Here is a 24409-nt window from a genome sequence, read left to right as displayed (position 1 = left end):
TTGTGAGGTAGGCAAGATGTGAAGTTGATATTTTATAGACAAAGCAACAGAAGCATAACAGGAGCTTAACTGGTGGGATCCATTCTCTCTTCCATCGAGCATCTTGTGGTATATTGTCTTCATCCAAATCCTTGACAGAAATGTTGAAGAGGACCTCTAGAGTCTAGGCTGATCCTGAATTCTTAAATAGCACTGACTGTTACAGCAGTTTAAGCAAGTCAGTTTCACCTAAAAGTGTGATTATCGAACCCACATGTTGCCTTTCTGTTCAAAAAGGATAGTACCAAAGACAGTCACAGTCACCTGGCTTACTGACATAAATATTAATACTAATCCAATGAGTAAAAAGCACATGAGGATTGGCTGCCACAAAAAAATTTCAACCTGTATCTACCAAAAAACTGTCACACCAACTAAAGAAGCCAAGTCTCCCTCTCTTCCAAAACCCTCATGGAGCCATGCTTTATAATAATGGTCTGTCACAGGTCCTAACCCACACTGTATTTGATTATATAGTCTCATAATTAAGTCATTCCTCTTTATCACACCCAGCACTTAGTCCACTGCTGCCCATGTAGGAGGTACTCAAATTGGTAAAAGAGAAATCTATTCAAGCGAATGATCTTCTGGGCCCACTCCAAAAACAAACTTGTGACTTGAAGAGGCACCACCAGCCATAGCCACATTCCTACTAACAGGGCTGATTTAAATGCCCTTATAATTGGCTTGGCCATAGTCTCCAACAGGTGCCAAGGCTTTTGCTAGTTAAACCAGTTTTCATTGGATCATTTTGTTTTCTATGTGTTTTGACCAAAAACAAAGAAAGGTTCTCTAACAAGAGAGAGAGAATATATGAAATAGGAATATGTCTATAAAATGACAGTCTTATCAGTAAGGAAAATAAGTGATCAATAAAACAAAACATCTGACTGTAGGTCTACCCAAAGAAAGGAAAAAGGACTAACAAACAAGAATATAGTGCTTTACCATTTACAAATCTTTCACATACATTCTCATTTGACCCTCACAACAACCCTGTGAGGTAGGCATCACGGATATTCTACTCATTAAACAGATGAAGACAGTAAATCTTAGAGCAGTTCACTGATATGCCCAAGGCTCTACAGTTAGTGAGTGATTTGTATTAATATCAGTCTTTGGCCTAAAAATTCAGCACCCCTCTTCCCCTCATACTTGTCCCACCTACTTCACAGGGATTATATAATGAAGATAAAATGAATTCAAGACTAGAAAAATACTTTGAGGGAGAAAAGCACTATATAATTATACCTACAAACTATGATTTTCCACAATATATGGCTCATTCCTCTTCTCATCTCAGCTTGTGTGTGAACCCAGAGTTGTATATTGCCTCTGTCCTGTGCTCAGTAAGCAAATAAGGCAGGCAGGGGGTACAGTGTGATCCTGTTTAAAGTTACATAAATTACAATAAGGGTAACTGCTATTATTAGGCAAATTGAAAAACAGCACAGAAAGGCCAGTGTGCAACTAGGACCCACTAAAGCTTAGAGCAAAGCAATGCAAGATTATCAGACAAGGCATGATTGCATAGAAGGAAAATGTGGTGTCAGAGTTCAAACTGGCACACACACACAGTTATCTAAGGCAAAGTGGTGGCAAAGAAGTTATTTGTTCCATGTTACACAAACAAGAGCAAAAGATTCATGGGAACCTGTACAAAAGCATCTTGTGTCACACAGATCTCTCCAGCTGCCTATAGGGAATATACACAACAGTGTCACCTTCAAAGAATGACTGTACCTGTGTTCATATCCTGAACTATACCAAGGAATAGCTCCATGCTAAACTGTCTTGGCTAAAATACAACCAGTGCCATCATTCCTAATCAGACTAATAAACAGAATGTCTTTTAAGGTAATGAGTTAGATGGCTGTGTTTAGGTTTTTTCCAGGATTTACTTTGGATTCTCCTGCTTTAAGACCCAAAGAAAGTTATATTGAGTTTTTATTGATGATTCTATGTGTTTTTAACAGAGTGTGATAGGTGAATTAAACATATTAAAAGAGTTCTATAGCATCTGTTCAGAAAAGATTATATACTATACAAACTATTCAAGTCATACAAAACCATTTTTCATTGTCTTTTCAACTGAGAAGAATCCTATTCAGCACGCTTCTCCTCCTGAGGTGGTTCATACTGAGCAAGCTATGGGGCAAAGACAGAGGAATTTAGGTGAATTTCATTCTAAATTGGGTAAAAAATAGAAAAACAAGGTAACTATTCAACTAGTTATCAAGCCAGTAAATGGTATTTATATCAGTTTCTATAACCATCCATTTTAAATCCTTCAGTGATTTAAGATTTAATACAATCGAATCTAATGAAAGCCCTTTTCATATAAACCTTTAAAATTGCTTTGAAACTAAAATTTCATTCCAGATCATGACTGTACTGTTCAAATACTTGATATGCAATAAACTGTATCTTCCCAAAGATTCATTTGCTTTTAAGGAACTTTCTTCCTCTCCACCAAAAGTTTACTGAAAATACCCACTGAAAAGTAGATAAAGAGTTAGGTGACATGTCTTAACTTAGCCAATAAACAACTACTAATGTCTTTGAGTTAAAAGGTTCCAAAGAGTTAACTAGCATTACACATTGTGGAACCTTGGATAATTTAAAATAAATGCATTTTATTTTATGCTAAGTGTGGTTCCTTGCAAGAACACCAGGCTAACATTAGGGTTCTGCCAACTACCTGTTGGAGTTGAGAAGCTTATTAGACTTCACTGTGCTTTCGTTTCCTCGCCTACAAAGTGGCTTGTGTACTTGTTTCACTTATCTCACAAAGTTGTTGAGAAGATAAATTATGAGAAATACTCAGAGTAAGGTAAAATACATTATGTGATTAAGAACGTTTTAAGACCTCAAAGACTTAAGAGTTGATTAACTTGAAGTTCATGAAAATTCTCACAGGACTTTGAAAAAAGAAAAAACTGGCTGGGTGCGGTGGCTCATGTCTATAATCCCAACACTTTGGGAGGCCAAGCTAGGAGGAACGTTTGAGCCCATGAGTTTGACACCAACCTGGGCAACATAGCGGGACCCCATTTCTAAAAAAATTTAAAAATTAGCCAAGCATGGTGGCAAATGCCTGCAGTCCCAGCTACTCAGGAGGCAGAAGTCGGGGGATTGCTGGAGCCTGGGAAGTCAAGGCTGCAGTGAGACATGACTGCACCACTGCACACCAGCCTGGGTAACAGAGACCCTGTCTCAAAAAAAGAAAGAAAAAACTTTAGCACTAGATAAAATTAACTCCTAACAAATTTACAGAGGGCCACCACATATGGCCTTGCAGACTATGAACTGTACACATTCTAAGAGGTACCATTTACAAAGCAGTGGCCCCATATTGGCCTACTTAAAATCAACTGCTTAAGAACTTCAGAACTGACCATTTACTTATAAAGAGCATTAACCAATATTCTCATCCTTTTGTTGATGCTGGTTCCTAAGAACCCTTTTTTTTTTTTTTTTTGAGATGGAGTTTCATTCTTGTTGCCTAGGCTGGAGTGCAGTGGCACGGTCTTGGCTCACTGCAACTTCCACCTCCCGGGTTCAAGCAATTCTCCCGCCTCAGCCTCCCAAGTAGCTGGGATTATAGGCATGCACCACCAAGCCCGGCTAACTTTGTATTTTCAGTAGAGACAGGGTGTCTCCATGTTGGCCAGGCTGATCTCGAACACCCGACCTCAGGTGATCTGCCCACCTCGGCCTCCCAAAGTGCTGGGATTATAGGCGTGAGCCACCACACCCGGCCAGACCTCTTTTTGACCACACTTTGCTTCTTTGCTTGTCCTATTTCCAGTAAGTCTTGTGGTTTTCTTTTTTTCTTTTCTTTCCCCCTCCGCGAGATGAAGTCTTGTTCTGTCACCCAGGCTGGAATGCAGTGGCACAATCTCGGCTCACTGGAATTTACACCTCCCGGGTTCAAGTGATTCTCCTGCCTCAGCCTCCCGAGTAGCTGGGATTACAGGCACATGCCACCATGCCTGGCTAATTTTTGTATTCTTAGTAGAGACAGGGTTTCACCATGTTGGCTAGGCTGGTCTTGAACTCTTGACCTCGTGATCTGCCCACCTTGGCCTCCCAAAGTGCTGGAATTACAGGCACGAGCCACCACGCCCAGCCTGTCTTGTGGTCTTCTAGACACAGCATAACTTTGGCCTTTGCAATTAATTCAAATTGATATTCACCCACCTTCCTCCCCTCCTGTCCATTTTAGTGAGGTTTTCATCATATAATTATTACAGGTAAAATTATCTTCACATGACTTATTTTTAAAATTTTACCTTTGCTTTCAGTTTTTTATTTTCTTCTACAATAGCTTCATATTTCTCTTTCATTTCAGCCAGTTCTAGGCGAAGCAGCTCTATTTCTGGATTCTCTGGGGTAGCAGCTCCTAAGTGATGCTTTAAAAAACTATTATCAATGTTAAGAACTTACTTATTAGACATGAATGAAACTAATGAAATAGCACAGAGTAGTATCAATATCCCTGACCAGAGTCACCCACTTTACCACCAATATCTACCCAGAGATCACCATCCAAAAACTCAAGTGAAAGTAACTTTCTCGGCCGGGCATGGTGGCTCACGCCTGTAATCCCAGCACTTTGGGAGGCCAAGGTGGGCAGATCATGAGGTCAGGAGTTTGAGACTAGCCTGACCAACATAGTGAAACGCTGTCTCTACTAAAAATACAAAAAATTAGCTGGGCATGGTGGCGGGCACCTGTAATCCCAGCTACTTGGGAGGCTGAGGCAGGAGAATCGCTTGAAGCCGGGAGGCGGAGGTTGCAGTGAGCCAAGATCACACCACTGCACTCCCCACCAGGCAACAGTGCAAGACTCCGTCTCAAAAAAAAAAAAAAAAAAAAAAAAACTAACTTTCTCAATATTCAGAAGTATTTTAAAGGTTATTATCTATCTAAAAAAATAAGAGTTTCAAAATAAAGCCTTTTTCTGACTTGAAAGATGAAAGGATACTCCAAAGCACTGTTAGGTTTCTCTGGTTCTTCATATAAGGCTACCAACACTGCAAATCAAAAAGCAGAAAAAGCAACAATTGACGTATTCAATTTGAATGGCTGAAATTATATTCCATTACCCAGTAAATATTAGGTGCCAACTATATGCTGAGCACGTTGCAAAGACTATACAATGCTGAACAAGACAGACAAGGTCCCTGTTCTCAACAAATTTACAGTCAAGCGTAAAAGATATGCAAGGAACTAGAGGGTATCAAGCAGTAATACTGGATAATGGGTTACGATAGCACACTGGAAGAACACCTAAGCAAGCCTAGGACATCAAGGAAGGATTCCTAAAGGAAGGCAAAGACCTGATACCTAGGGGATGAGTGTTTTAAAATGGGAAGGCCCAGGAGCAAGAAAACAATGTATTGAGGAACTGAAAATTCAAGTATGGCTGGAGATGTAATTTGGCAGGAAAGGAAGCTGGAAAGGTGGTCATGGCCACATTATGGAGGGTCATGCAAATTTGGTTGGCATATAATTAAACAGTTTTAAGGAAGGGAGTGACAGGATCCACTCTTAACTGCTATGTGAACCAGCTGGAGTGGGATGAGGATAAAGACAGGAAGAACGGTTAAAAGGCTGATGTGGTAATCCAGTTTAAAAAGACAGCAACCTGCAGTAGAGTGATGGGAGTGATAGAACAGTGAGAAGAAAGAAATTCGAGAATTTAGGAAAGAATCAACAGGACTATGGTAATTACTGGAAGACGCTCTGAATTCAAACATGGTCTTAAAAGTGAAGTTTGTTTTGCTAAATAACCACTAATCAAAAATTTTACCTGTAGTCAACATGCTCAAATCAACATTAAAATAAGATATACTTGAGTGGTTTCATATCTAATCACTCATATGAGCACTGCCTTGCTCTTCATCTATGGAACAAATTCTTCCTAGAATTTACTACTTCGATAAAAAAACTCTAATTTAGTGGTTGGCCTTTTTGTGCATGGAACCCTTTGAAAAATTTAATAAAAGCAAAAAAAGCAACCACACACAAAAAAATGTGGCTGGGCGCAGTGGCTCACGCCTGTAATCCCATCACTTTGGGAGGCCGAGGCGGGCAAATCACCTGGTCAGGAGATCAAGACCATCCTGGCTAACACAGTGAAACCCCGTCTCTACTAAAAATACAAAAAATTAGCTGGGCATGGTGGCCAGCAGCTGTAGTCCCAGCTACTCAGGAGGCTGAGGCAGGAAAATGGCGTGAACCTAGGAGGTGGAGCTTACAGTGAGCTGAGATCATGCCACTGCACTACAGCCTGGGCAACAGAGCAAGACTCTGTCTAAAAGAAAAAAAAACAGTGATAGATATCTAGACCTCAAGTTAAGTCCTGTTGTAAACCAACTTACATACTTCTTTTGTTTTAGAGTTTTAACAACTTACCAAAATAATATACAGTATGAAAAAATCAAATGGGCAACTATTTTTAACAACTTACATTGAGTTGTGATAGTTACTCTTCATCTAAATACACTTAACGGCACTATTTTTTGAGAAATTCGTTGTTTTTGTTTGTTTTTGAGACGGAGTTTCGCTCTTGTTGCCCAGGCGGGAGTGCAAAGGCATGCAATCTCCGCTCACCACAACCTCCGCCTCCCAGGTTCAAGCGATTCTCCTGCCTCAGCCTCTCTAGTAGCTGGGACTACAGGCATGCACCACCATGCCCGGCTAATTTTGTATTTTTAGTAGAGACGGGATTTCTCCATGTTGGTCACACTAGTCTCGAACTCCCGACCTCAGGTGATCCGCCCTCCTCAGCCTCCCAAAGTTCTGGAATTACAGGCATGAACACCCAGCCAAATCCTAATTTTATAAGACATGAATATTAATACTCTTTCCTCTCCTCTTATTCCCCCACCCCATTTCTCTCGGCTTCTAATTTCTGTCAGTGGTACTTACAAGGTTGATCATTGCAGAAGATACTGTAAATACTAAGTTTCCTGTGTTTTTCTATAAATGAAATGCACTTCCTTCTAATCAGACAAGAACTCTATACCCAATCGTGCACCCCTTTTTGCCTTCGTAGCCAGGATTTTTAGAGGTTGATATACTGCTCAAAATAGCTAAAATGCTTCAGCTTCCAAATGATTTATCATCTTTATCTTTAGCCATCCTTTCATAGTGTTTTAATGTTATAAACTATTTCAAATCATCTTGGAAATAAGCTGTAAAAAATTTAGGCCAGACACAGTGGCTCATGCCTGAAATTCCAGCACTTTGAGAGGCCAAGGCAGGAGGATTGCTTGAGATCAACCTGGGCAAAACCCCGACTTACCCAAAAAAAAAAAAAAAACTGGTCGGGCATGGTGGCTCACGCCTGTAATCCCAGCACTTTGGGAGGCCTAGGCAGGCGGATCACGAGGTCAAGAGATCAAGACCATCCTGGCTAACACGATGAAACCCTGTCTCTACTAAATATACAAAAAATTAGCTGGGCGTGGTGGCGGGCACCTGTAGTCCCAGCTACTTGGGAGGCTGAGGCAGGAGAATGGCATGAACCCGGGAGGCGGAGCTTGCAGTGAGCCAAGACAGAACCACTGCACTCCAGCCTGGGTGACAGAGCGAGACTCCGTCTCAAAAAAAAAAAAAAAATTAAAAATTAGCTGGGCATGGTGGTGCATGCCTGTAGTCCCAGCTACTTGGGTGTCTGAGGTGGAAGAATTGCTTGAACCTGGGAGATTAAGACTGCAGTGAGACGTGACTGCACCACTGCACTCCAGTCTGGGCGACAGAGACCTTGTCTCAAAAAAATATATATATATGTAAATTAAATTTGTGAGGCTGGGCACAGTGGGTCATGCCTATAACATCAACACTTGGGGAAGCTAAGACAGGAGGATCACTTGAGGCCAGGCATTCCTAGGTGACAGAGTGAGATTGTCTCAAAAAAAAATAAAAAGTAAAAACAAATAGAATTGTATAAAGCACCTGTGTTTGAAGCTGAAAATCAAATTTTTAATAAATCACGTCAATACTGTGTTGGCTGATGTTATTTAGGAGCCTGGAAATCTAAGGAGATTAAAAGGTTAAATTCTAGTGGAGGCCAGGCGCGATGGCTCACACTTGTAATCCCAGCACTTTGAGGGGCTGAGGCAAGGTAAGGAGTTCAAGACCAGCCTGGCCCACCTGGTGAAACCTCGTCTCTACTAAAAATACAAAAAATTAGCTGAGCATGGTGGCGCATGCCTGTAGCCCCAGCTACTTGGGAGGCTAAGGCAGGACAATCGCTTGAACCCGGAGGTGGAGGCTGCAGTCAGCTGAGATCATGCCGCTGCACTCCAGCTTGGGCAACATCTTCTGTGTAGTCAGTTACCTCCTACAACTGTCATTTTTCTGCCTTTTACCATTCAATCTTTCGCTTGCTCCATCCAACCACTCTGGCCTCCTTATACTTCCTGAAACTCTTGACAGATATTGTTTCTTTCAGGTTTCTGCTCAAAAGTACTTAAGAAAGGCCTTCCCCCCACCACCCTATATAAAATGACACACACATCCCACCTGTCACTTGTTTTTTTTTTTTGAGAAAGAGTGTCACTGTTGCCCAGGGGCACAATCACAACTCACTGGACCCTTGACCTCTTGGGTTCAAGTGATTCTCTCACCTCAGCCTCCAGAGTAGCTAAATTACAGGCACACACCATGCCCAGCAATTTTTTCTTTTAAGAGACGGGAGTTTTGCCATGTTGCCCAGACTGCTCTTGAACTCCTGGGCTCTAGCAGTCCACCCACCTCAGCCTCCCAAAGTGCTAAGACTACAGGCATGAGCCACGTGCCTGGCCTCACCTGTTACTCTTTATCCCTAACTTCTGCTGTATTTTTATCTGTAACACTTACCTCTAGCTGACACTAGGTATTTATGTATTTGTCTCCCTCAACTAGGACATAAGCTTATGAGAGCCGAGACTTTTATCCTCCTCTGCTTATCTCCAGTGTGCAGAACAGATGCCTGAGTAAAATGATTAAATGAAAGAAATGAACTTATGGAGTTTTTAGAGGGAATGACATTCAAAGCATCTGTGACACTTCCAGAGACAACATAGCACAGTACTTTCAGAGTAGTCCCTTAATACTTGCTGAAGTTTATTTGCAAAGAGGTAAACTATTATCTGAACCCCAAATAGGTAACAATTCAAAATTACTAGCCTGCTTTCTGCTAAGACCCAGGAGTTATGCTCCTAGAATTTTCCTCTAAACTTTGCTTCTGTCCAAAGAGCAGTTACCTACTTATTTCCCACACTTCCCAAACTTCCTAGTTTGACCCAAGTCCTGATCCCTGCCAACAATTCCATTCTACACCCTTGAAAATCCCAGTGAGTTAAGTGACATAGCAGGCATTTAAATTACTGTTAAGCTAATGAAGTAAACTGTACCCTACCCCTTGGAATCCTCCTGTTTCCGACACTTTACTCATCTACTTACTTAGATCTCGAAGCCACGAATGAAGAGATACAGCGTTAACAGTAAGTTTTCATTTTAAAAAGTGAAAACAATGTAACCATTTTGATATGCCCTCGAGCTCTTTAAACTGTAATTCTACTTTAACTATGAAATATACACAAAATAAAAATTGACACAGACTAAGGAATGGGGGCTGAAAAGCCACAGCCAAATTGGCCATGCATCTCCTACTTCGGGGATTAGGCTCACTCAACTATTTCATAGCCCACTTTGAAATTCGGTCATTTTTCCAGTTGCTCTTTGTTGGAGGGAAACTGTTTCTTAACAAGATTCTGAGGACTCCACAAAAACCGTAAGGTGGGAGGAATTGGGATCTGAAGGTCTTTGGCAAACATGTCCACTGCGGCTGCTCGAGGCAAAGCAACGGAAGTTGAAGAGACTTTGCAACAGCTGCAAGAGTTTCACTCCCAGTGCAGAGAAGGGTAGCGTAGCTAGGCTACCTCACCCGGGCGGCCTCCAGCAGCCAGGTCCCTACCGAACCCCGAGGCCCACCTCGCTGGACCCCGGACGGGCCCCATCTGTTTCCCCTCCTTCCCCACGCTACGGCCCGCTGGGGAAAGGGGCAGCGCCGGGGAGCACGACGAGGGCACGAGGTACCCTCTCCTAGCCCAGGCTCACCCTTGGTCAGCGTGTCCAGCACCCCCGACTTCTCCAAATACCTCCGGAACTGCTCACGCTTCGAGTCGGCGGCCTGAAGAGACACCGGGGGTCAGTGGCCAGAGCCCGGGAGCCGAGCAGGAAGAAGGTGCTAGGAGTCTGGCAACCCCGCCTCCGCCTCGCTACCTCGGGGCCCTCCCGCCCAAACCTGCGCGCGCGACCCCACTCCCACCCAGAGCCGACCAACGGCTTGCTACCGCCCGCATGCCCCCAGCCACGCCGCGCCCCCCTCACTTTGTAATGGGCCATAGTGACAGCGGCAGCGGCGTAGCTGGCGCCGGAGACCGCGACTGGCGGGTTGGGAGCAGAACTGCTCATGCGCGGAAGGGGGCGCGCGGCTGCGCACTTGCGAACCACGGGCAGGGATCGCCGGGGTGTGGCCTGTTTTCATGGCGACCAGGACGCTCTGCATCCCCCGTTGCAGGCTGAGCCGAGGGAGGCTGCGTATGCCCGCCCCTCTGGCTGTTGGAGCCGCACCTCTTCCTCTTCCGGTCCCCGTAGCGATTCGTTTTCTTTGCAAGAGGTGAGATTTTGGTAACTCTGTACTGGCGTCCGGAGGCAGGGCCCGGGAGCACTGGGACTATTGCGAGAGGAAGGATCGCCGCACGGTGGTAGCGAGCTCATTTTTCTCATCTGGGACCTCGGAAACTGTGGTGACCCATAGGTGCTGGACTTTTTGGCTCTCTTCCTGAGAAAGTGCTCACGACTTTGCAGTAGCTGAGGAGGGTGTTTAGAATCATGTATTTTGGTTCCAGCTTTTATCTTTGGAGTCTCCTTGAGTCGTGGCTGACTTGATGTGGGCTTCTGGAGAATGAGCAGTAACGAGCTTGCAATAGCTTTTGAGCGCTGTGCGCCAGGCACTGTAGAAAACACGGGTATTTTAAATTTTAATCCTCACAACACCCCTGTAGGGTGCGTACTGTTAATTAAGTGGAGAGGTTAGATGTCCAGTGAGTAGAGCCGAGTCCAATCCGGGCAATGAATCACGATGCTATGAACTGGTGAAAGAAAGCCACGGATCTTTTTAAGATTTTATTTACTAGGTAGCAACATGTGATTATACTCGAGACATATCAGGATGCAGTCTAGAAGGAAACTACGTGATTGTGTTTCAGGGGCAAACAAAATTAACCCAGTGTCCAAGGTGGAATTATGTAGATGAAGAACCGTGTCCTAAGGCTGTGGTCTCTTCAAAGAGAAAACCTGATCAAACCATTTAGCCCCAGTTCTGAACATGTGATATTCCCAAAATCAGTTACACACATTCGAAAGAATATCATTAAAAAAAAAAAAAAAATCCTGATTTGACAACCTTATGTCTTTGGATTTAGAAGTGTTCTTTCACAATCTAGAATTAGAGCTGTTTTTCCCTTGCTGAAATGAGTTTGCCGTCTGTCTTAACAGCTGGTCTTTAGAGCTGCCCATATCTATTTTGTCCGTGCCCCACCACCACTAGGCTACTTCTCTGATAATATATACAATGTCTAAAAGCCAACCAATGTTTAGATCTGAAGATCTGTGGGAACCCGCCTACCAATGAGATTGTTCGTTAGGGACACTACGTGATTTGGAGGACACACAGGATTATTACAGGTTCTGACCAACCCTAGCTCAAAGGACAGCCCTCCCAAAGAATCAGCTGTGTTTGGAATGTCAAGTGATTGAGACTTTCCTTGTGAAGGAGGAAGGGTTCTGACTATGCCCTTTCTGAACTGGCCTTTGAGGTTACCTTTAGGAGGTGACCCCCGGTTTTCATGTTCTGTAGAGGAACCCCATGTAGCTCTAAGCCACCGCGGTTTCCAATCGCAGTTAGCTGGCAAGGAGAAAGCTGTTTGGGGTGACTGCCTCATGTTGTTCTCTCCATCTATAGCAACACCTGGAATAGAACGGTGACCTCTAGAGTAGTAGTTCCTTTTGCGGTCTTTGCCTTCAGTTTCTCTTTTTTCCCTTAACTGGTTACCATTAACTTCTTTTCCAAATATTTTATGAGTGTCTTTGTTATTATTTGAACCGATGTGTTGAAAATGAGTACAGCTAGTACTAAGTGTGGAAATCTCGTTAGAAAGTACAGTTTCCTGTTCATTCAAAATGCATTTCTCATCATTTACACTGTGATTGTCAGGATTTGGCTGGAATACAGAAGATGAATTTAAACTAGGGTACACCGCAGTGTGTGTTTGCTTTTCCACTAACAGATTATAATCAGGGGCAGAAGGGAGTCGCTTCAGTGAATTTGCAGATGTGCTCTGATATTTGGCTACGTTTTGTTTTGCCTCGTTTGCATGGAATTCATTATGTTCCTTCTTCAACTTGTATTTTCCCCAAATCCCTCTTTTAATCTTTTTAAAACCTAGGTGGAAAATTTCTAGAATGTTTAAGAAAAGTGAAATAGTGGCTATAGATTGCATAAATAATAGGAATATTGTCTTTTCTGTTGGTCTTGAGACAAAACAGTCGATTATATTTGGACACGGGTGACCATGACACTTAAATAGAGGCTCTAAGTGAAATCCATATAAAAGGTACTGTCCAATCATGAATCCAACTTCAACCACAGAGCGAGTGAAAATGTGTATCACATAAGTGCAAAGCAAGGTTCCTCTGAGTGGAGCTTTATTTAGTTTCCTTTTCTCCAGCTGACAAAGCTCTTGCTCCAATCTCCTCCGATCCCTAGGCATTTCAAACTCTACCCCCTCCAGTTCTACTCTTAACTGAGCTTTCATCCTTTGCCTCTCTTCCTCTAGAACTCTCAGTCGGTACAATGCATGGCCCATGTAGACCAGGGATGGTGAAGACACAAATATCACCTGCAGAACCCAGTATCTAATGAGGGAGATAGGAAAGGCCTGGTCGTAGCATACATTTCTGCAGCCTGGTTGTTCTGTATTGCAGACGAAGCCGGACTGCTCATCATTCCAGACATCTTCAGCTGCTACACCCAGAACAAGCATTCGAAATATGAATAGGATGGTGAGCCAGATCTTTCCAATCGTGGTGGAGTGGATGTGAACTTCCTCCAGAGTATCTCCAAGGAGATTCCAGTCCCCCATGTTTATTTAGTCAGCCATCTTAGCTCTGATCCCCATCAAATAAGAAGCAGTTAAATTCTTCCATTCTGAAGGGAGCACTATTTCTTAAAGCAAACCTATGGTGAAAATATAACAATATGTCACTTCTATATGCTGGTTGCTTTACTTTTTCCCTAGATAGCTGTGGGGTTTTTTATTTGTTTTTTTGTTGAGACAGAGTCTCCCTCTGTTGCCCAGGCTCGAGTACAGTGTTGCAGCCACAACTCACTGCAGCCTCAACCTCCCAGGCTCAAGCAATTATCTCCCCTCTCAGCCTCCTGAGTAGCTGGGACTACAGGTGTGTGCCACTACACCCAGATAATTTTTTTATTTTTTGTAGAGACAGGGTCTCACTATATTGCTGCAGCTAGTCTCAAACTCCTAGACTCAAGTGATACTCTCGCCTTGGCCTCCCAAAGTGTGGGGATTACAGGTGTGGGTCACCACACCTGGCCAAAGTGTTAATCTGTTACCAATAATATGTTTAAATTGTCAGGAATTTAAAATCACTTATATTTAGACATCACAATATAATGAAAAAACATGATACCTGGAGGAGGAGTGTATATATTCTCTATTAAGAATATAGGCTGGGCGGGGTGGCTCACACCTATAATCCCAACACTTTGGGAGGCCGAGGTGGGTGGATCATTTGAGATCAGGAGTTCAAGACCAGCCTGGCCAACATGTTGAAAGCCCGCCTCTACTAAAAATACAAAAATTAGCTAGGCATGGTGGCGGGCGCTTGTAGTCCCAGCTACTCAGGAGGCTGAGGCAGGAGAATCACTTGAACCTGGAAGGCAGAGGTTGCAGTGAGCCAAGATCATGCCACTGCACTCCAGCCTGGGCAACAGAGTGAGACTCCATCTCAAAAAAATTTTTAAAAAGTATAATTTTAGGCCATGTGCATTGGCTCATGCCTATAATCCCAGCACTTTGGGATGCCGGGGTGGGCAGATCATCTGAGGTCAAGGGTTTAAGACCAGCCTGGCCAACATGGTGAAGCCCCGTCTCTACTAAAAATACAAAAATTAACCGGGTGTGGTGGCAGGTGCCTGTAATCCCAGCTACTCGGGAGGCTGAGGCAGGAGAATCACTTGAACCTGGGAAGCAGAGGTTGCAGTAAGTGGAGATTATGCCACTGCACCCCAGCCTGGGCAAAAGAGCAAGACTCCATATCAAAAAAAAAAATATATATATATATATATATATGTACGCGCACACACATACACACACATATATATGTATAAAATTGTACGCTGGGCACGGTGGCTCATGCCTATACTCCTAGCATTTTCACAGGCTGAGATGAGAGGATTGCTTGAGGCCAAGAGTTCAAGACCAACCTGGTCAACATTAGAGAGACCCTGTCTCTTAAAAAAAAAAAAAAATTTAAATTAAAAAAATAATAATATAATTGTAGGATTTCTCATCAGAGAGGAGTCATCTTACTTAGCTGAAGTTTATTATTGTTGTTGTTGGGGTTTGTTTGTTTGTTTGTTTATTTTGAGACAGAGTTTCGCTCTTATTGCCCAGGCTGGAGTGCAATGGCACAATCTCAGCTCACCACAACCTTCGCCTCCTGGGTTCAAGCGATTCTCCTGCCTCAGCCTCCCGAGTAGCTGTGGTTACAGGCATGCGCCACCATGCCCAGCTAATTTTGGATTTTTAGTACAGACAGTGTTTCTCCATGTTGGCCAGGCTGGTCTGGAACTCCTGGCCTCAGGTGATCTGCCTGCCCTGGCCTCCCAAAGTGCTGGGATTACAGGCGTGAGCTGCCACACCCGGCCTGTTACTGTTTTTCAACTGAGAACTTTTGGAAAGGTTTCTAAAACTACTAACTTGACCTTAACCTTATTTATTAAGATTATTTGATATAAAAGTTGTAACAAAGTCAATTTTTTTTCCCCAACATGCCATTACTGGCTTGAAAAGTCAGTAATTTTTTTTCCTTTCTTTCTTTTTTTTGGGACAGAGTCTTGCTCTGTCACCAGGCTGGAGTGCAGTGGCGCAATCTCAGCTTACTGCAGCCTCTACTTCATGGGTTCAAGCGATTCCCCTGCCTCAACCTCTTGAGTAGCTGGGACTACAGGTGCCTGCCAGCACCCCCAGATCATTTTTTGTATTTTAGTAGACACGGGGTTTCACCATGTTGGCCAGGATGATCTCAATCTCCTGACCTCGTGATCCACCCGCCTCGGCCTCCCAAAGTGCCAGGATTACAGGCGTGAGCCACCGTGCCCAGCCAAAAAGTCAGTGATTTTTAAATCTCATTTATGAGATGAATGAGACAATGAATATGCTTCATTTGAGAATTCAGTAAGATACAGCATTTAATGAAGCCAAAGGAAATAGATCTGGCTCTCACAGAAATTTAGATTAGTTTTTTTTAATACAAATTGAATAAATTTGAAATAAATTCTGGTTTCTTCCTGGCAGTTGGTGAACATTTTCAGATATTCATCTCAGTAATATTTATGAATATGAATAAAGTACTTATACTTTACTATGAAAAAGTACACTTTTTTCTTTTTTTTTTTTTTTTTTTTGGCAGGGGAGACAGTCCCACTTTGTTGCCCATACTAGAGTGCAGTGGCAGGATCCTGGCCCACGCAACCTCCACTTCCCGGGTTCAAGTGATTCTTATGCCTCAGCCTCCCAAGTAGACTACAGGCAAGCACCACCACGCTCGGCTAATTTTTGTATTGTTAGTAGAGACAGGGTTTCACCATGTTGGCCAGGCTGGTCTTGAACTCCTGACCTTGAGTGATCCACCCGCCTCAGCCTCCCAAAGTGAGCCACCATGCCCGGCCCAAATTTTGTAAATTCTTATCATGTTAAAATGAACTTCAAGCCCGGCACAGTAGCTCACACCTGTAATCCCAGCACTTTGGGAGGCCGATGTGGGTCACCTGAGGTCAGGAATTCGAGACCAGCCTGGCCAACCTGGTGAAACACTGTCCCTACAAAAATACAAAAAATTAGCTGGGTGTGGTAGCAGGCATCTGTAACCCCAGCTACTCAGGAGGCTGAGGCAGGAGAATCGCTTGAACCTTGGAGGTGAAGGTTGCAGTGAGCTGAGATCATGCCATTGCACTCCAGCCTTGGTGACAAGAGCAGAAACTCTGTCTCAAAAAAAAAAAAGAACTCCAAAAATTCTCAACTATTTTATGGTACCAGAATCTTTTTTTTTTTTTTTTTTTTTTTTTTTTTTGAGACAAAGTTTCCCTCTTATCGCCCAGGCTGGAGTGCAATGGCACAATCTCCGCTCACCGCAACCTCCACCTCCCAGGTTCAAGTGATTTGCCTGCCCCAGGCTGCGGAGTAGCTGGGATTACAGACATGCGCCACCACGCACAGCTAATTTTGGATTTTTAGTAGAGATGGGGTTCCTCCATATTGGTCAGGCTGGTTTCGAACTCCTGACCTCAGGTGATCTGCCCGCCTCGGCCTCCCAAAGTGCTGGGATTACAGGTGTGAGCCACAGTGCCCAGCCCTGTGGTACCAGAATCTCATTATAGATACTACTTGAAAGAGATTGTTCACTGGTATGGTGGTAGTATTATGGAAACTTTTCACTGTAGCAGTATTTGACCTATTAAAGACATATAGCTGCTCTCTTGAAGGAAACAGTGGGGCAAGTTATAATTTAGCTGCTTGGATTATTTGCCAGTAGATTCCATATTAAGGTTGGTATCCCAGGTTATCTCAGAGGAAATATACCCCAAAAGAAAGATTTTTTAAAAGTGAATGTTTTCATTACTTTTCATTTAAAATATAAATATTTTCTATTTTTCCTGTCCCCTTTATATAAAGGGAACTGTTACACAATCAAACAAACTACTAAGATACAAAATGTGTTCATCACTAAAATCCTGTGTGGTGAGTATGTTGTTTCGCCCATCTTACAGATGAGGAAACAGAAGCACACCTTAATTTACCTGAGGTCACACAGCTGGAGCTGACGTTCAAACCCAATCATTGTGGCTCTAGAGTCAGTTCTTTAAATTTTTTACTAAACTATTATTTTTCCTCTATGAGCAAACTTCAGATTTGCCGGAAAGAAACATTAAGAGATCATCTGTTTTAAGTTTAATCATTTAAATTTAGGAATGTCAAATAGTGACAGCTTTGGCTTTTTAAATAACTAGTTCTAGAGTCTTTAGTTCCTTTCTTCAGCCATTGTTCTGTTAATATGATTTGCAAAAGCATCAACCTCCTAAAATATAGTTGTATTCCTGAGACAGAGAAACTTGCCATTGACTTTATTATGTTAATAATAGCATACTCTGGCCAGGCGAGGTGGCTCACGCCTGTAATCCCATCACTTTAGGAGACCAAGGCCAACGGATCACTTGAGGTCAGGAGTTTGAGACCAGCCTGGCCAACATGGTTGAAACCCTTTCTCTATTAAAAATACAAAAATTAGTCGGGCGTGGTGGCAGGCACCTGTAGTCCCAGCTACTCAGGAAGCTGAGGCAGGAGAATCACTTGAACCCAGAGGCAGAGGTTGCAGTGAACCAAGATCACACCATTGCACTCCAGCCTGGGCGACAGAGCAAGACTCTGTCTCGAAAAAATAATAATAATAGCATACTCTGACCCAACAACCCAAAGCACTTTAAAACGTAAGCAAGTTGGCCAGGCGTCGTGGCTCACACCTGTAATCCCAACACTTTGGGAGACAGAGGCGGGCGGATCACGAGATCAGGAGTTCGAGACCAGCCTGACCAACATGGTGAAACCCCATCTCTACTAAAAATATAAAAATTAGCCAGGCATGGTGGCGCATGCCTGTAATCCCAGCTACGCAGGAGGCTGAGGCAGGAGAATCACTTGAACCCGGGAGGCGAAGGTTGTAGTGAGCCGAGATCTGGCCACTGCATTCTAGCCTGGGCGACAAAGTGAGACTCTGTCTCAAAAAAAAAAAAAAAAGCAAGTTAAGTCTAATTTATGGTTCATAAATAATAATAATAATGTAAGCAAAGATGTAATTCATGTTTATAATAATCATAAGCTAAAAACATTAAGTAATTATCAATACAAGAAAAACTGATTAAATAATGGACCACATCCACGGTGTGATACTATGCAACCAGTAGAAATGTTAAACATACATAAAAAGGCATTTGATACTTCATTTCAGTGAAATTGATGTTATAAAATAAAATAATATGGCCCCATTATTATAAATTTAGTTACATTTACAAATGTATACAAAAAAGTCTAGAAGGATTTTCATGAAAATATTAACTGTGATTAGCTCTGGATGTTGGGATTATAAATTATATACTTAATATATTGTAATTATATGTATTTCAATTTTTTACTATGAGCATTTTACTTTTATAATCATAAAAAGAAATAAAGGATTTTTTTTCATAAAGGACAACACATAGTATTTCCTGAAAGAAGGAACAGTATTATTTAGCTACAAATTAAAGCTTTCTTAGCAAATGATATAAAAACTAGTATACATAGATACAGTCCCATAGAATTCAAAAGAAAAAGATAAAAACATTTGAAACAACTCTTTCTTAATAAGCTAAAACAGAGAGATTAACACAAACCTTTCTTAGTTTAGGTAAATCTGAGAAGCAAACCATATTTAGCATGGCCATCTTCAATTTATTTTCTGAATTTGTCCCTTTGCAGGTATAGAGCAGATTCAGTTCAGTTCAATGTAGTGAGTGAGTCATCCATCAACTAAAATCCATTTCCCTTTCTGCTTATCCTTGCTTCTAAAACAGCACCGTCCAATAGAACTTTCTGCAACAATGGAAATATTCTATCTGTGCTAGCCAATAAGGCAGCCAGTAGCCAAATGTAGCTATTGAACACTTGCAATATGGTTTTTGTACCAGAGCGATTGAATTTTTAATTTCAAATAATTTTAATAAAAATGTAAAGAGCTACAGCTACCTAATGGCTGCCTTATTGGACAGCACAGATAAAGAATGCTTATAATAGTCCTGATAACACACTGCAGTCTAGAAGACTAAAGTCATGAGCCCCAAATTAAGCTGAGTAAATGATTCCTCCATAACTCAGAGATGTCAAATTTAAAATGACAGGAGATATTTGTGTGCTGTTTGTACTGTAATTTTTGCCACTGGGGGAACCCAATAAAATGTCATTGTTTTTTGTGCAATAAACCATGTTTCTAGAACCAAAAAAGTCTTTCTTACTAGATAATAATGTCTTGGTCATCTGCCTTAATAAATGGGTCATGTCCGATTTCATAGATAGATCCTGATTCTCTCTCCCATGTTCTGTTATTAACAATTACATTGTATTTTAGGTCATTAGAGGTCTCTTCAGAGCTAGTGATCTGGCAGGTTGGGCGTAACAGATAGATATTTCTTCTCTGGGCTTCTTTGCCAACAATAGCTACTTCTCAGATTAAATACAAACATTTCACCAGGGACACATATATATATATATTTATATTTTTTATATTTTATATTTATATTTATATATTTTATATAAATATATATATTTAATATATTTTTTATATTTATATATAGACACACAATATATTCATGTTTCTATATTGTGTTATCTGAATTACATATGTGTAACACATAAATTATTAATAAACTTGAAAATTGCTCAACCTCACTAGAAAATACATATTTAAGTGAAATATTATTTTTAACTATCAAAATGCAAAATTTTCAAGATTTATAATACCTTCTTTTGGCAAGGTAGGGAGGCACTGTTACTCTCATATCCTGTAGGTAAGAATATAAATGGATACAGCTATTTAAAAGGCAATTTTTTTTTTAAATTTATTTATTATTATTATACTTTAAGTTGTAGGGTACATGTGCATAACGTGCAGGTTTGTTACATATGTATACTTGTGCCATGTTGGTGTGCTGCACCCATCAACTCGTCATTTACATCAGGTATAACTCCCAATGCAATCTCTCCCCCCTCCCACCTCCCCCCTCCCCATGATAGGCCCCGGTGTGTGATGTTCCCCTTCCTGAGTCCAAGTGATCTCATTGTTCAGTTCCCACCTATGAGTGAGAACATGCGGTGTTTGGTTTTCTGTTCTTGTGATAGTTTGCTAAGAATGATGGTTTCCAGCTGCATCCATGTCCCTACAAAGGACACAAACTTATCCTTTTTTATGGCTGCATAGTATTCCATGGTGTATATGTGCCACATTTTCTTAATCCAATCTGTCACTGATGGACATTTGGGTTGATTCCAAGTCTTTGCTATTGTGAATAGTGCTGCAATAAACATACGTGTGCATGTGTCTTTATAGCGCATAATTTATAATCCTTTGGGTATATCCCCAGTAATGGGATGGCTGGGTCATATGGTACATCTAGTTCTAGATCCTTGAGGAATCGCCATACTGTTTTCCATAATGGTTGAACTAGTTTACAATCCCACCAACAGTGTAAAAGTGTTCCTATTTCTCCACATCCTCTCCAGCACCTGTTGTTTCCTGACTTTTTAATGATCGCCATTCTAACTGGTGTGAGATGGTATCTCATTGTGGTTTTGATTTGCATTTCTCTGATGGCCAGTGATGATGAGCATTTTTTCATGTGTTTGTTGGCTGTATGAATGTCTTCTTTTGAGAAATGTCTGTTCATATCCTTTGCCCACTTTTTGATGGGGTTGTTTGTTTTTTTCTTGTAAATTTGTTTGAGTTCTTTGTAGGTTCTGGATATTAGCCCTTTGTCAGATGAGTAGATTGCAAAAATTTTCTCCCATTCTGTAGGTTGCCTGTTCACTCTGATGGTAGTTTCTTTTGCTGTGCAGAAGCTCTTTAGTTTAATGAGATCCCATTTGTCAATTTTGGCTTTTGCTGCTGTTGCTTTTGGTGTTTTAGACATGAAGTCTTTGCCCATGCCTATGTCCTGAATGGTACTACCTAGGTTTTCCTCTAGGATTTTTATGGTTTTAGGTCTAACATTTAAGTCTCTAATCGATCTTGAATTAATTTTCGTATAAGGAGTAAGGAAAGGATCCAGTTTCAGCTTTCTACTTATGGCTAGCCAATTTTCCCAGCACCATTTATTAAATAGGGAATCCTTTCCCCATTTCTTGTTTCTCTCAGGTTTGTCAAAGATCAGATGGCTGTAGATGTGTGGTATTATTTCTGAGGACTCTGTTCTGTTCCATTGGTCTATATCTCTGTTTTGGTACCAGTACCATGCTGTTTTGGTTACTGTAGCCTTGTAGTATAGTTTGAAGTCAGGTAGCGTGATGCCTCCAGCTTTGTTCTAAAAGGCAATTTAAATCTATCAAAATTAGCATAGCCTTTCTGCCTCTGGATACTTGAAATATTCACTTAGCATGCACACTCAGAGACACACCACACATGCTAGGATGTTCACATGGCAGTGTTGGTAATTATACAAAAGCAGCAACAATTTACATGTCCGACAGAGGAATGGTTAGCTATGGTACATCTATATCATTCAGCAATTCAGAGAATAAAGATCTCTATGAACTAATAGAGAAAGGTCCCTAGGTCATGTTGTAAAGCAAGTTATAGAACAATACATGTATCACATTTATCCTGCTAAAACCTACAGTTTATAAAAATATCTAACGAGAGGCCAGGCGTGGTGGCTCACATCTGTAATCCTAGCACATTGGGAGGCCGAGACAGGCGGATCACCTGAAGTCAGGAGTTCAAGACCAGCCTGGCCAACGTGGTGAAACCCAGTCTCTATTAAAAATACCAAAAATTAGCCAGGCATGGTGATGCATTCTTATAATCCCAGCTACCTGGGAGGCTGAGGCAGGAGAATTGCTTGAACCTGGGAGGCGGAGGTTGCAGTGAGCCGAGATGGTGCCACTGCACTCCAGCCTGGGCGACAGAGAAAGACCCTGTCTCAAGAAAAAAAATACACATACACACACACACACACATATACATATATATAATATATATGCATATATATATATTTAGCTACAATTGATTAACAAAAACTTTTCCTAGTTGAGGTAAATCTGAGAAGCAAATGATGTTTAGGGGAAGTGATACCATGGACACCTCTAATTTGTTCTTTGAATTTGTCCCTTTGAGGGTGTAGAGCAGATTCAGTGAAGTTCAGTACAGTGGATGAATTGGCCATTAACTTAAACACATTTTCCTTTCTGCTTATCCAACATAGAAAAAAGTCTGCAAGGATACATACCATACTGTTGTGACCACTGATGATAGTCATCACTATGGAAAAACAGCAGGTTTGAAGTGAGAAGGTAAAAGGAGATTTTGTTTGTTTGTTTATTTAAGACAGGGTCTCACTCTCTGTCACCCAGGCTGGAGGGCAGTGGCATGATCTAGCTCACTGTAACCTCGAACCTCCTGGGTTCCAGTGAACTCCTGGGTTCCAGTAATCCTCCCACCTCAGCCTCCAGAGTAGCTAGAACTACAGGCAAGCACCACCACACCTGGCTATTTTTTATTTTTATAATTTATAGAGTTATTGAATGTTACCCAGGCTGTTCTCAAACTCCTGGGCTCAAGCAGTCCTCCCACCTTAGCCTCCCAAAGTGCTGAGATAATAGGCATGAGCCACTGCACCTGGCTGAGATTTTATCTTTTAACTTCTTGTTTGAATCTTTGTTTAACCAAGAACATACTCATAAGGCCAGGCATGGTGGCTCACACCTGTAATCCCAGCACTTTGGGAGGCTGAGGCGGGTGGATCACTTGAGGTCAGGAGTTTGAGAGCAGCCTGGCCAACATGGTGAAACCCTGTCTCTACTGAAACTACAAAAATTAGCCGAGCGCAGTGGCTCACGCCTGTAATCCCAGCACTTTGGGAGGCGGAGGTGGGTGGATCACCTGAGGTCAGAAGTTCAAGACCAGCCTAGCCAACATGGAAAAACCTTGTCTCTACTAAAAATACAAAAATTAGCCAGGCATGGTGGTGGGTGCTTATAATCCCAGCTACTCAGGAGGCTGAGGCAGGAGAATCATTTGAACCCAGGTGGTAGAGGTTGCAGGGAGCCGAGATTTTGCCATTGCACTCCAGCCTAGGCAACAAGAGCGAAACTCAGTCTCAAAAAAAATAAAAAATTAGGGGCCGGGCGTGGTGGCTCATGCCTGTAATCCCAACACTTTGGGAGGCCAAGGTAGCCAGATCGCCTGAGGTCCTGAGGTCGGGAGTTCGAGACCAGCCTGGCCAGCATGGTGAAACCACATCTCTAGTAAAAAAAAAAAAAAAAAATACAAAAATTAGCTGGGCTTGGTGGTGGCTGCCTGTAATTCCAGCTACTCAGGAAGCTGAGACAGGAGAATCGCTTGAACCTGGGAGGCGGAGGTTTCAGTGAGCCAAGATTGGGCCACTGCACTCCAGCCTGGGTGACAGAGCAAGACTCCATCTTAAAAAAAAAAAAAAAAATGAGCCAGGTGTGGTGGCACACATCTGTAATCCCAGGTACTCGGGAGGCTGAGGTAGGAGAATTGCTTGAACCCAGGAGGCAGAGGTTGCAGTGAGCCAAGATCTGCCCACTGCACTCCAGCCTGGGAAACAGAGCGAGACTCCATCTCAAAAAAAAGAAAAAAAAAGAACACACTCATATTCCCATGTTCATATTTAAATTTAACTTTTGAAACAAATTTCTGATCAGTTTTTCTCAATATACTAAAGTATTAGCTTTTCTCACTATATCTAAGTGTATATGCCCTTCCTAATACAGTAACATGTTTAGATGGGTGTTTAATAAATACGTTAATGATAAAAGAAAAAATTATATTTCCTGTATTCCGAGGACCTAAAACTACCATTTCCAAAAACATCATAAACCACAGTCTGAATTCTACACAGAAAAAGGACACATGCTTCTCAGCTTTCAGGTATGACATTTTACCTTTTGTAAATAAATCCTACCCACTCCTAGGAGAGCCATGAGCCACACGAAGGATGACAGTCTGATCACAGATGAGAATCTGAAGTCTAGGTATATAGTGTGCACCAGAAAGCCAGTACCAGGTTCCTTGGAATCTTAGACACGGTTTCAGAATCTTAAACTAGCAGTCCAGAAAATCCTCAGTCTTCTTCTATGAGATATTTCCACCATTCATGGTGTACCCCGCATAGATGTTTGTTCCTGTACTCCTATGATACTCTTCAGTATTGGGGGAACAGAGCACTGTTGGACCT

At 42.0% G+C, this 24409-nt stretch overlaps 2 protein-coding genes and 1 long non-coding RNA gene across 4 annotated transcripts in view; 1 reads left to right on the top strand and 2 right to left on the bottom strand.

Annotated features, from left to right (window-relative positions):
* The window catches only part of LOC106997876 (uncharacterized), a 33681-nt gene that overhangs the window by 2326 nt on the left and 6946 nt on the right, over nt 1–24409 (top strand). The window contains exons 1-2 of one of the 2 annotated variants that reach the window (XR_013403859.1): nt 10678–10717; nt 22412–22499. This is a non-coding gene — a long non-coding RNA (uncharacterized LOC106997876). Of the gene's footprint in view, nt 1–10677; nt 10718–22411; nt 22500–24409 lie in introns of those variants that run through there. The other variant, XR_013403858.1, reaches the window with a different exon arrangement.
* MYCBP (MYC binding protein) lies at nt 962–10514 on the bottom strand. Its single transcript, XM_001113156.5, has 5 exons — nt 10429–10514; nt 10156–10228; nt 5030–5078; nt 4335–4464; nt 962–2187 (listed from the first exon to the last, which is right to left on the bottom strand). Exons 1-5 carry the CDS (start codon nt 10510–10512, stop codon nt 2143–2145), a joined length of 381 nt encoding a protein of 126 aa, XP_001113156.2. The 5' UTR covers nt 10513–10514; the 3' UTR covers nt 962–2142.
* GJA9 (gap junction protein alpha 9) lies at nt 10697–13363 on the bottom strand. The gene has a single exon (XM_001113253.5). It carries the CDS (start codon nt 13242–13244, stop codon nt 11697–11699), a length of 1548 nt encoding a protein of 515 aa, XP_001113253.3. The 5' UTR covers nt 13245–13363; the 3' UTR covers nt 10697–11696.

The sequence above is a fragment of the Macaca mulatta genome, chromosome 1 (genome assembly GCF_049350105.2).
Source record: "Macaca mulatta isolate MMU2019108-1 chromosome 1, T2T-MMU8v2.0, whole genome shotgun sequence".
Taxonomy (NCBI): Eukaryota; Metazoa; Chordata; class Mammalia; order Primates; family Cercopithecidae; genus Macaca; species Macaca mulatta.
This window is presented reverse-complemented; position numbering and strand designations above follow the sequence as displayed.

Excerpts from the sequence above, each read along its gene's own strand:
- GJA9 (XM_001113253.5), bottom strand. The coding sequence starts at position 13,244 with ATGGGGGACTGGAATCTCCTTGGAGATACTCTGGAGGAAGTTCACATC.
- MYCBP (XM_001113156.5), bottom strand. The coding sequence starts at position 10,512 with ATGAGCAGTTCTGCTCCCAACCCGCCAGTCGCGGTCTCCGGCGCCAGC. Across the intron at positions 10,229-10,428 it reads TCACTATGGCCCATTACAAA|GCCGCCGACTCGAAGCGTGA; the intron begins GTGAGGGGGGCG and ends GTGTCTCTTCAG. Across the intron at positions 4,465-5,029 it reads AAACCTAACAGTGCTTTGGA|TTTTTTAAAGCATCACTTAG; the intron begins GTATCCTTTCAT and ends CATTGATAATAG.